General features: G+C 38.0%; 1 protein-coding gene across 1 annotated transcript in view; it reads right to left on the minus strand.

The window, feature by feature from the left end:
* Emb (embigin) overlaps positions 1–13,560 on the minus strand; it is a 69,945-nt gene that overhangs the window by 10,115 nt on the left and 46,270 nt on the right. Inside the window, exon 6 of the mRNA XM_087189224.1 lies at positions 1,278–1,405. Coding sequence (XP_087045350.1) covers positions 1,278–1,405 — 128 coding nt within the window. The remainder of the gene's footprint in view (positions 1–1,277; positions 1,406–13,560) is intronic.

The following is a 13,560-nucleotide window of genomic DNA, read 5'->3' on the forward strand; positions in this document are numbered from 1 at the left end:
CCAATTTTACCTCAGAAGGAATCTAATATTTCATTGCAAAATCCATTCTGTCTCTCATGTTCCTTTTAGAATTATAGCTCACCTTTAACATGACTTTAATTTAAATGATCATTAGCACCAGGGTGAGAGAAAAATGTTCTCTAAAGGATGATGTCTGAAATTCTCCAGTCACTCGAGGTTATTTGGGAGAATAAAGAAAGCTGGAAACAATTTATTGAATACCCCTGTATTTCTTCATATCAGCTTTTTCTCTAAGATATATCAGCTATTTCTCTATCAGCTATTTCTCTAAAGTAAAAAAGAATTAAAATGTACTTTATCCCTTTTCTCCAGTACATAAAAAGCCAAATAAGATCAATGGTATTTACACTAAGATCTAAGACCTAACTTTTTTCCCAGTTATATATTTTAACTTTCTTCTGTATTATTTTTAATTTTATTATTTCCCATTCTCCCCCTCAAACTCCCTCCCCTCTCTATATGTACAAAAGCTTTGTTTCCAGTTTTTCCTTCTATTTTCACTTTTTTCTTGCCCCTTCCTTCCTTTCTCCCCCCTCCCTTGTTCCCCTTCCTATTTGAACACTTTCTTCCCATTTCCCAACATCCATTATACAATCTCAGTCCTGATATCCACACTCAATTTCTCATACAATAGAAACAATGCAGTATTTAAACATCTGTATCCGCTTCATTTCACTTAAGAGTATGGCTAAGATTTAACTTTTACCTATCACATTTTCATTCTTTTACTTTTTTTGGGGGGGGGGGCATTACTAGCAATCGAACTCAGGACCTTGTGCTTGCAAGACAGGCACGGGTGCCACTGAGCTAAATCCCCAGCCCATTCCATTCCTTTTTCTAAATGATGCTCTAACCTTATATTCTACCAGACATTTCAGGACACAGAAACCCAGAAGACAGCCTTTTTTTTTTTAGTTACTTTCATGAAAGATAAAAGAATCTTTTCTGATGGGGTTATTTCTAAACTGGTCAACCAAACATGAACTGGAAATTCCTTTCTAAGAATTTAAATAAACTGCTACACCTAAAAAAACAAAGTACAAATTAATGAAACATTAAGAATATCTTCAGATATAAAATGTAATATGCTAAACACATCAAATGATGGCTCCATTTATCACTGTTCCTTATGAACACATATTAAAGAATAAGATTGTGGAAGTGGAAGTCATCCTAGGAATTGTGAGTATTATCTTGTTATTTATGAACTGAAGGGGTATTTCTGTTTTCTTCAAATTAAAGAAATATGATCTTACCTGTACACTCCCATTACTTCTGTACCAGGTCCAATGTAAAGGAAAGCAATGTTGACATTTACACACCAAGACAGTAGAGTCATCCACATAAGTGATCAATGGCTTGTTTTTTCCATGAAGTTCAGGAACTAAGAGAAATTCAAAGAAATGCGCATTACCAAAATAGTTTAAGCAAAAGAAATGTACTGTTTGAAGACATTATTTTATTTTCTCATTAATATATGATTTTCTGGGCCAAGGATTTAGCTCAGTGGCACCGTGCCTGCCTTGCAAGTGCAAGGACCTGAGTTCGATCCCTGGTACCAAAAAACAAAAACAAATATATGATTTTCTTTATGTCATCTTAGTTATATATAAAATGAAAGTAAATTATAGGCATTAGGGTGTACTCAGTATTAGTAATAATGGCAGTAGTTAGCTAGCTCTAATACAACTGCCTCCAAGGTAGAAATGGAAGAAAAGTCTTCTGTGACTGAGCCTGATAATTAGTTATTACAACATGTTCCATGTTTCAAGTAAGAAAAAAGCTTCATGTTCTCAAGTTTATAGTCTTTCTTCCCACCTACTATGTTACCTAGGACCATTCATTTTCTTCTTTACCTTTAAGTGGCATTTTGAGAGAAAAGAAAAAATTTCCAGGCTAGAATAATCCTTAGTTCACACAAATTTATATGAAAAGCCAGCAAATAGTGTGAGAACATAAAGAAACAAAGGAAAATTAAGAGAAAAGAGTGTAAGAAAATGAGATTTACAGACACACATGTTTAAATATCGCAGTTTCTCTGGTGTGAGAAAATAAAAGTGGAAATAAGGACTAAAATGTATACGAAATACTGGGAAATGGGAAGAAAATGTTCAAATGGGATAGGGAACAAGGCAGGGGGAGGAGAAAGGAAGGAAGAGACAAGAAAAAAAGGTGAAAATAGAAGGGAAAAATGGAAACAAAGCTAATATAAAGGGGGGGAGGGGGATCGAGGGGAGAGGGGAATGGGAAAAAGAAGCAGTAGGATATATCATGTACAGGTACAAATTCCCTATGAGAGTTACCATTATGTGTACCTAAATGCACCAATAAATGTTTTGCTTCATAAATAAATAAATAAATAAAAATAAAACGAGATTTAAAGGGCTGGGTATTTAGCTCAGTGATTCTGGCGTCTGCCTCCCAAGAGCTAGGTCCCGAGTTCGATCCCCAGTACCAAAAAAATGAGATTTAAAAACAACTGCATGTTGATTTGTAAGAACTGATATACTAATATTCATTGTGATAAATTTAAGTCAACAAAATATGAAGCAGATATCATCAATAACTAATGAGCACTGAACTTGGAAAAATTAAATTTTAAAGATGTCAACAATTTGGTTAAGCAAATTAAAAAACACAAGCAGTGCAATAAAAACCTCTGAATTGCCTGCATGATGAACAGTTCTTCTGAATGACTTCAAAGGATGTATTACAGAATATACACTGACAATGGAGATACAGACTTAACAAAAATTACGTTTGTTAATTCTTAAATTAATTTTAGTATGTTTTCACTTTTATGTTGTTTTTTTACTTATCTTTTATTTGATTAGTTTACCAATAGAGGAAGTATGAAAGTAAAAATTTTTTACACTACATTGACAAATTTTACAGATGTTCAAATTCTTAATCTATTTTTAGATTTTTATATTTGAGAGGGCCAGGGTAAGAATTAGATCAATTTCAATTGCTAGTTGGGTTTCAAGATTAAATATATTTTCAAAGGGCTTCTCAGTTTCTACTACCCAAAAAAAGAACTGTACTGATGGATGTATGAATTGTAAAGATGACCAAGCAAGTAAAAATGGTAAGAAATGACAAAGATATTCTAATTTGTGTAACCCCTAAATAAGAGGTAAAAGGTATGGCTGGAGAGCCAGTTTTCTTCATGGGTTGTTATTCAGTGATTCATGTTACAATAGTGAATGAAGCAAGCCATTTTTTTCTTTATGTTATGTTTAAAGTGTGCTTGAATCACTAGATATAATTGCAGATATTTCCCTGTTCTTCATCAGGACTGTTGGCTAGGAAAGGACTGGATGAAGCACTGCTAATGATAAAGAGATACACATAGACAAAGGTATGTCACCTGTGAAGGCATAAATCTTTCAATAATCATAAGAGAAGTAAGCAGAGCAATTTCTAATTCATTGTTGCCATACGTTTCATAACCAAGGAAGCATTTTTGTATTAAATTAAATAGTCTATAATTCTACATTAACCTGAAGGCATGAACTACCAATCAGAATTTGTGTTCACCCCATGAAGAGTCTATGGACAGCAATGGAGAAACTCCTAGGGTGCTCCTGAGATACAAGACAGGAGACGTGAATGCCTGTGACTACCTTAGGTGCTGGTAATTACATTCACCACAGCCAGAGGAAACTGGTTGCTTGACTTTCAGATATTCTGAACATTTCTTCTGACAGACTAACTCACCCTCTCTACTGGCTACCATTAACCTGAGTAGGGTGGTGTTCATTTCAAAGGTCAGGTCATGAATGTTTGAAGGAGTCAACAAAATGTGACAATGACAGGACAGATAAGATTGGGTCCGCTAAATATTTGACTTAGAATTACAGCTTTGGTGCTAAATACTTTAGAGGATGTGGCTCATACCAATCCGACAATGGCGTTTGTTGTAAAGAATTAAATAAGAGCCCATAGTATATATAAAGTGCTTGATGGTGGTCATACCTATGCTACAATGGTGTTTGTTGTGCTTGGTGCACGGTAAATGCCAACAATTTCAAACTTTCATTGGGATCATGCATTGATACTGATTTCTTAATTACACTTTCCCATCCTTCACCATGCCCATGATCTTCTACGCTGTGGTCATTAGCCAATTTAACAGTATCAATTATGTTTACATGGAAAAACAACTTCTAAGCCCACTGGCCTATGGAGAAGAGAAAAAAATAAATCCCAGAGATAGAGATAGACAGAAAGAGAACACTGGGAATTGACTTGAATGTACCGCAGAACTATAGGAATAATGGATATAAACTAAATCTAAGTACCCAAGAATGAAGAAAAGGCTCCAAACTGAATCCTTTTATGAACCACTCAGTCCATCTCAAAAAGGAGGTTGAAAGAGTAAAATGACAGTATTGTACACCTAAAATGTACCAATAAAAGGATATACAAAAAAAAAAGTAAAATGACAAAAAGTAAAGAATGAAATAAATAGGCGATCAGGGCCAGCAAAAGAGTGAAAAGACAGTAGCTTTGAGATGCGAGTGATGGTTGTAGTCCATCCTTGAACAACACATAGGAAACAACTTTTCAGCAAAGCTATCGAAAAAATTCCACCGTTCTAACCATACATTCAAGTTTGTGGCTAAAGCAGTTAAACAAGATTATGCTTGTATAAGTTTTTTTTTCTCCCAGTACTGGGGATTGAACCCAGGACCTGGCACTTGCCAGGCAGACACGGTGCCACTGAGCTATATCCCTGGCCTTGCATTTAGAATAATCTCAATCCAGAGCACCTAGTCACCATTCCTTACTGATAATAAGAAATGAAATGGGTTAAAAAGTTCAAAATAAAATCTTGTTTCCAGACCTGTACAGTATGTGAAGCAGAAAGAATACATGGACTAGTTTAACACATTATTTAAAAACCTATGAGTAAAAAAGGAAATAGTCAATTCACCATATTGGTTTTAATGCGAATGGGTAGGAAAAAAATCAAATACTTTGATATGACCAAAAACTAAATTTTTGATTAAAAAGACAATTCCAGTCTAAATGTCTTTTAATTAAAAGAAATGATAATAAAGAGGTCTTTCTCGAGTAGGTGTTCTGCCCTATTCAGTCCAACCAAGGGCCAGGGATTTAGCTCGGTGATTCCGCCCCCTGCCTTGCAAGGCTAAGGTTCCAAGTTTGATACCCAGTACCAAAAAAAAGACAAGAAAAGTCCAACCAGTTCTGTTAGTTTGGTTCAATTTCCTCAGCCCTCAGCTACCACTTCAGAACCTATTCATAAATTCAAATAGCACTGACATACAGAAAATAATCAATGTAAGAAAACTGGAAACAATTCTTGGATCCAAGAAAATAAGTCAACCATCTGTTTTGATAGTCATGTAACAAGCACATTTTAAGTTCTTGAGAAAAAAAAATGATTAAATGTCAAAATGTTAAAGGCTCAATTAGAGTGAATCACAAAGCATTTTATTCTGCATTGTTTTTCTTGTGGCAGGACCCATTTTTTTGCACTAGATATTGAAGGTTGTGGATAGAGAAGGCTGGAAAGCAGTCTATGGACTGCTAACCTCTACATAAAGTCCTTCTTCTCATCCCTCCTATATTCCAACCCTAGAGAGGAAGATTGTCTCAGGCTAGTCATGCTCCAGGGCACTGACTGTGCCCTGTTTTCTAGAACTGGAAATGTGTGAGCATAAATCACTTGGCCCAGGCTCAGTTTCCCCTCCTTGGTTCAGGTGAGTATGTCTTCTTCTCTAGAGTAAAAGGACCGAACTGAGTTTGGGTTATGAAGCAATAGACTAGTCTACTTTGGTTGCAGGTTAGTTATGTCAAGCTAAGGAAGAAGTCAGCTGTCCATTCATTCAGTAAAGCCTTCCAAGGATTTCTACACCAAAGCTTATGTCCAAGGTTGGCCAATGCTTTTTGTGAATTTCCATATCTGAGATTCAGTGGTGAGAAGGACTGACTAGACCAGTGAAGGACAAAGTTATTCCTGGATATCCTGACAAAGCACTATCAATCTACTGGCTCAATACCACTTCCCAATTGTACTTGTTTCAAAAATACCCATCACATTTTGCCGCCTGCTGTGCAAGTGCAAGGACCCGAGTTCAATCCCCGGTACAAAAAAAAATACCCATCACTGGCTAGGGATATAGCTCAGTGGTGCCGCACCTGTCTGGCAATTGCAAGGTCCTGAGTTTGATCCCTGGTACCAAAAAAATTAAAAAGAAAAATACTCATCACCTAACATGGTTTTTATTAATTAGATGAAACATGAGAACACAGAAGCATTTGAGGGTTATTGTTTCCCTTGGAAAGATCAACCCTATTTTAGAAGAGGTGTCAATTGGAGACCTGTAGATTAAGCAAGGATTAGAGCTTGGCTAAACAGAAATTCTGTTCTGAAGCCACAAGGTTCCTCCAAAGCACAGACAGATCAGAGCCACACTTGAGTCCCTCATGGAGAGGCACAAAGCACTTTAATGTGGCTCTGGTATTATTCCTCACACAAAGACTGGGAAGTGCAGACTGGGAAATCGGCCGCGATGGGCACTAGTTAGGGCACAGTTTCTGCTTTCCTGCAAACTATATGGGAAAATGAAAATGAAACTGAAATTTTGTTTTCTTTTCATCTCTTCTGTTCCTTGACTTTCTCCTAAACTAATGTCCAAGTTTACATTAACCATTGTTCTGCTCTTGTATATATGGTTAATAGCAGCAGTAAGGGTTTGAATGATAAAATGCACTATATTCAGGGAATATTCATTTGCTTGTTCTAGGGGTTGTAACTTGCTTCTGTTTGTAAACATTTATTAAAACATAGTTTAACTGTATTCTCATATGTCCTGTTGATCTTTTGAAACTTAGAATAAAATATGACATATCACAGTCTTCGGGTTGGAATAAACCAGGTTTGAAGTTGATAAAATTAATGATTCAGGCTAGAGTATACATATGAGGCTGTGTCTTGATTCAGCCAGTGAAGGCAACAGTTTTCAGAAACTATAAGTCAGAGATTGTTATCTGCATATTCATGGCCTAGAATAAAATGGCCTAAACATTATGTTTGGAAGGATATTATCATATTATGGCAAAGATTCTTCCAATCCAAGACAGCTAACTGGACTTCAACACTGGGATTTAGGGTTAGCATCCCAGCTGATTCTATTATGCTACACTTCCACACTTTCACCTCTTGGATACTTACCAGGGAAGACAGATGGCTAAGTCAATGACAAGTCTGGTACCATTTGGTACTATCAGTATCTCACCATGAATTCCAAAAAGTTCTTGTTTTTACCAATTAAAATTTTTACATATTTTCTCCTAAGAGGTTTTAATGCTAATGAATATTATGGACCCTTTCAGCAACTAACTCAGAATATTTGATCCTCTACTGAGAAACACTCATCTCCCACCTTTCTTAGATGAAAAGTAATCACCAACATATTAGCCGTTGCAAGCTTCCAGCATGCACTTTTGCTGTCTCGCCTGCTTTAGCACCAACAGCCAAACACATAAAGTCAGCAGGTATTTTTTTGCATCTTACTAATCAGTAATGTTGAGGTCCTTTTATACTCTTATAGCAATAAATCAACCACCTCCCAAAAGACAGAAACAGGAACTCCAAGGATGAACTGTTTCAAGGGTTCACGCTCATGAGCTACGGTTGACTTGTGTAGATGACACCAAAATGAAAAAAGTATGCATTTTTTTTGGCTCAAATAAAATAGAGGATAAAATAGGCTTTCATCCACATTCAATTGTAGCACTGAGAAAAAATAATTATTCTTAGGAAAAAATACAAGCAAAACATATGGAAAAAGTGTAACAGGACATTTATAAAACTATACACCATTCTATAAACCTTACTGACCTCATAAAATAATAATTATACTAGGAGATATTGTGTAGATGCCCTTAAATTCTACTCAAATGAAATTATTTCACCAAGCAATATTCAATTTAGATAAATTACAGAGTTGTTATTTTCACCAAGGAAAATCTGAAATAATTCAATTTATTAATTTTATAAATGTCTTCAGTATATAGTGCATACTTAAAAGCTAATGTTAAGTGGTCATTAAAAACAAATGAGGGTCAGCTGGGCGTGGTGGCACACAGCTGTAGTCCCAGCACTCAGGAGGCTGAGGCAGGAGGATCGCTGTGAGTTCAAGGCCAGCCTGGACTACATAGTGAGCTCGGAGCCAGCCTGAACTACAAAGGGAGACCCTGCCTCAAAAAACCAAAAAATAAAGCAACAAATGAGGGCCAGGGATTTAGCTCAGTGGTTTTGCTGCCTGCCTTGCAAGGGCAAGGTTCTGAGTTCAATCCCCAGTACCGAAAATAAAAATAAGATAAAAAACAAATGAGTTAGGGCCTGGGATTTAGCTCAGTGGTGGAGCCGTCTGCATCACAAGCTCATGGTTCTGAGTTCAATCCCCAGTACAAAAACAAAAGTTAAATTAAACTGTTTCAAGAAAATAAGAAAAGGAAAAAAAGTAAATATTCAGTGGCTCTTTGCATTCCGGAAGGACTAGATTTAAAACTTCACCCTTTTATTGGTCCTCCTGATGCCAGTTAACATCAGCTTAGTTGTGTCAAAATAGCTGAGGTGAGACAGGCAGGTCCTGAGTCCCACAGAACACGCCCAACAAGCCCGCTGCAGACAGGCAGGTCTGTGCACGCCCTACCAAGGTCCTGAGGCGCGCAGAAGTCGCTGAACCACCCCGCTGCAGACACATAGGTCTGCCCAAACCCTACCGAGGTCCCCAGTCACGTGGAACACACTCCGAATCAGCCCACTGCAGACAGGCAGGTCTGTGCACACCCTACCAAGGTCCTGAGTCGCACGGAAGACACCGAATCACCCCGCTGCAGACAGGCAGCCACCTGATTCCACACTACAAAGACGCAGAGGACACCAGACCACCAGACCAAGGTACTGAGTCCCACTGTTCCTGGCCCAGAGGTAGGGGCTTCCCAGCCACCATCTCTCCCACTGCTCCCAGCCCAGAGGAAAGGGCTTTTGGGCCACCTTCTGTCCCACTGCTCCTGGCCCAGAGGAAGGGGCTTCCAGGACACCAACCCTCCCACGGCTCCCGGCCCAGAGGGAGGGGCTTCTGAGCCTCCATCCCACTGCTCCTGGTCCAGAGGAAGGGGTTTCCCGGCCACCACCCCTCTGGCTGCTCCCAGCCCACAGGAAAGGGCTTTTGGGTCACCATCCCTACCGCTGCTTGTGGCCCCTGTCCCACCTCACCCAGGTCAGAGGAGGTAATCCGTGCAGGCACTAACAGCGCCCCGCCCCAGTCAAAATGAAAAAACATGTAAATAAGTCTCAAACCCAGACTTCCAGATCACCTACAGCAACCCCAAAGGGAAATGAGATGGAACACTCTGATTCTCAACCACTTGGACCCACTGAACTGGCAACAAAAGGAGATCTGGAAAAAAGGAAATCAGAAATAATTTCTCAGATAACAGGAGAAATTCTGCTCCTAATGCAAGACATGATTAATAAATCTAGAGAGGAGCTGAGGAACATGATGGAATCCCAACATAAGAAACAAATGGAATCCATAAAACAGATGCAAAAAGATTTCCAGGACATGAAAAACTCCACTGAAAGTCTACACATCAGAATGAGCCAATGTGAGGACAGAATTTCAGATATAGAAGATAAGATTGCAATTAGTGACCAGGAAAAGAAAAATTGCTTCAAAATTATAAGGGAACATGAGAAATCAACCCAGCAGCTGCTAGATGATGCAAAGAAGAATAACATAAGACTGATTGGGCTCAATGAAGAAACAGGAGACAGTGCAGATGACATAAAAAATCTTTTAACAGAAATAATGGCAGAAAACTTCCCAAGCAGGGGAAAAGAGCTTGATATACATATAAGTGAGGCATATAGGACTCCAAATAGCCTTGATCAAAAAAAATCTACACATAGGCATATAATTGTGAAGATTCCAGAAACACAACAGAAGAACAAAGTTCTCCAAGCAGTCAGAGAAAAGAAACAAATCACATACAAAGGAAAGCCCATCAGAATCACAGCAGACTTCTCAACACAAACCCTCATGGCAAGAAGAGCTTGGAGTGACATATTCCAAGCCCTAAAAGAAAACAGCCTCCAACCCAGATTGATGTACCCTGCAAAACTATCTTTCAAAACTGATGGAGAAATAAGATACTTTCATGACAAAGAGCACCTTAGGAACTTCATGAATACCAAACCAGCACTCCAAAGAATTTGACACAATAGCCTAGGTACAGACATTGAGGATCACAACCCCAGGAAGCAAAGCAGAATGAACCCATCTGGCATGACAAGAAATTAAATGTAAAGGGGGAGAACCCAACAAAAAGAAAAAGTCATGGCAATGACAAGTCAATATGTTTCAGTTATAACCATCAACGTTAATGGTCTCAATTTCACCAATCAAAAGAAATAGACTGGCAGAATGGGTCAAGAAGCAAAATCCAACAATATGCTGCATACAAGAAACACACTTAATTCAAAAGGAAACTCACAGACTGAAAGTTAAAGGGTGGAAAACAATACTCCATGCAACAGGAACCTGAAAAAAAGCAGGAGTAGCTATCCTCCTGGCAGATCAAGTAGATTTCAAACCAACACTGATTAAGAGAGACGAAGAAGGACACTACATCCTTGTAAAGGGAAGAATCCAAGAGGAAGAGATGACAATCATAAATATCTATGCACCAAACACTAGTGCACCCAACTATATAAAACAAATACTAACGGACATGAAAAGTCATATATGCACTAATACAATTGTAGTGGGGGACCTCAACACCCCACTGGCACAAATAGATAGATCAACTAGACTAAAAATAAGTCATGAAATACTAGAACTCAATCAAACTCTTGAACAAACGAACTTAACAGATGTTTACAGAGTCTTCCACCCCACAAAATCAGAATACACATTCTTCTCAGCTGCACATGGCTCATTCTCCAAAATAGACCACATACTCACACATAGAACATGTTTAAGTAAGTGCAAAGGAATTGAAGTTATCCCCTGTATATTATCAGACCATAGTGCGATGAAATTGGAGATGCACAGGAAAAGAAACTCAAAAAATTTCATAAACATGTGGAAATTGAACAACACACTTCTGAATTACCAATGGGTCACAGAGGAAATTAAAGAAGAAATCAGACAGTTCCTTCAATTAAATAACAATGACAATACAACATATCGGAATCTATGGGACACAATGAAAGCAGTTTTACGAGGGAAATTCATAGCAGTGAATATGCATATTAGGAAAACAGAACGAGCCCAATTAAACAACCTGATGCTGAAGCTCAAGCTTCTAGAAAAAGAAGAGCAGGACAACCCCAGAGCTCATACAAGGGAGGAAATTATAAAGATCAGAGGAGAAATCAATGCAATGGAGACTAAGAGAACAATACAAAAAAATCAGTGAAGCCAAGAGTTGGTTCTTCAAAAGAATCAACAAAATTGACAAAACTTTAGCCAACCTTGTCAGAAAAAGGAAAGAAAAGGCAATTAGGAATGAAAAGGGTGAAATTACAACAGACCCAGCAGAAATCCAGACGATCATCAATACCTACTTCCAGAACCTATATGCCAATAAGATGGAAAACACAGAAGAAATGGACAGATTCCTAGATACATATGAATTACCAAAGTTGAATGAAGAAGAACTAAAAATTTTGAACAACCCAATATCAACCAATGAAATTGAAAATGTAATTCAAAACTTATCAACTAAGAAAAGCCCGGGCCCTGATGGCTTCACTCCTGAATTCTACAAGACATTTAGAGAGGAACTGCTGCCACTACTGTTTAAACTCTTCAATGAAATTGAAAGGGAAGCAATACTCCCAAATTCATTCCTGGAAACAAGCATCACCTTGATCCCCAAAGCAGAGAAAGACCCAACTGAAAAAGAGAACTATAGGCCAATCTCACTAATGAACATAGATGCAAAAATCCTTAATAAGATACTGGCAAATAGAATGCAGAAGATCATCAAGAAGATCATACACCCTGATCAAGTGGGATTCATCCCAGGGATGCAGGGATGGTTCAATATATGAAAATCAATTAATGTAATACACTATATCAATAGAGCCAAGGACAAAAACCATATGATTATCTCCATAGACACAGAAAAAGCATTTGACAAAATCCTAAATGCATTTATGATAAAAACCCTACAAAAAATTGGAATAGATGGTCTCTACCTCAAACTGATAGAAGCCATCTATGAAAAACCAACAGCCAATATCATACTAAATGGTCAAAAACTGAAATCCTTCATACTAAAATCAGGAACAAGACAAGGATGTCCACTATCACCACTCTTCTTCAATAGCGTTCTGGAAACATTAGCCACGGCAATTAGACAAGAGAAAGAAATAAAAGGAATAAAGATAGGTAATGAAGAAGTCAAATTGTCATTATTTGCAGATGACATGATACTCTATATAGAAGACCCCAAGAACTCCACCAAAAGTCTTCTAGACTTAATAACCAAATTCAGTCAAGTAGCTGGTTACAAGGTCAACACACAAAAATCAATAGCTTTCCTCTACACCAGTGACAGACTCACTGAGAGAGAAATGGGGCAAATAATTCCTTTCACAATAGCATCCAAAAAACTGAAATACCTAGGAATCAACCTAATGAAAGAAATCAAAGACCTCTTCTCTGAAAACTATGGCACTCTGAAAAGAGAGATTGAAGATGATATCAGAAAATGGACAGACATCCCCTGCTCCTGGGTAGGAAGGATTAATATAGTTAAAATGGCCATACTTCCAAAACTGCTATATAGATTCAATGCAATTCCAACTGAGATCCCAGCAGCATACTTCATAGACCTCGAGAAAAGAATCCAGAAATTCATTTGGAACAAGAAGAGACCCAGAATAGCAAAAGCCATTCTAGGTAACAGAGACATGGCAGGGGGTATCACAATCCCCAACCTGCAACTCTACTACAAAGCTACTGTGATACAAACAGCATGGTACTGGCAAAGAAACAGACTTGAGGACCAGTAGAACAGATTAGAAGATGCAGAAACAATGCCAGACACACGCAGCCATCTCATCTTCGACAAAGGAGCCAAACACCCTCACTGGAGGAAAGATAGCCTCTTTAATAAATGGTGCTGGAAAAATTGGGCTTCAACTTGCCAAAGATGAAAACTAGACCTTTATCTCTCACCATGCACTAAACTAAAATCAAAATGGATTAAAGATCTAAATGTTAAAATAGAAACTCTGAACCAGTTGGAACAGAGGTTAGGTAGAACCCTTGAAGACATTGGTGTAGGAAAAGATTTTATGAACAAAACCTCAGTTGCCCGTGAACTAGCACAAACAATCAACATATGGGATCTCTTCTTATTAATAAGCTTCTGCACAGCAAGAGAAACCACCAGCAATGTGAAGAGACAACCCACAATGTGGGAAAAAATCTTCGCCTGCTCTTCCTCAGAAAAAGATCTACTATCTCAAATCTATAAAGAACT

The sequence above is a fragment of the Heterocephalus glaber genome, unplaced genomic scaffold (assembly GCF_053883595.1).
Source record: "Heterocephalus glaber isolate CG9 unplaced genomic scaffold, H.glaber_assembly_v1.0 deba00001538, whole genome shotgun sequence".
Lineage (NCBI taxonomy): Eukaryota > Metazoa > Chordata > Mammalia > Rodentia > Bathyergidae > Heterocephalus > Heterocephalus glaber.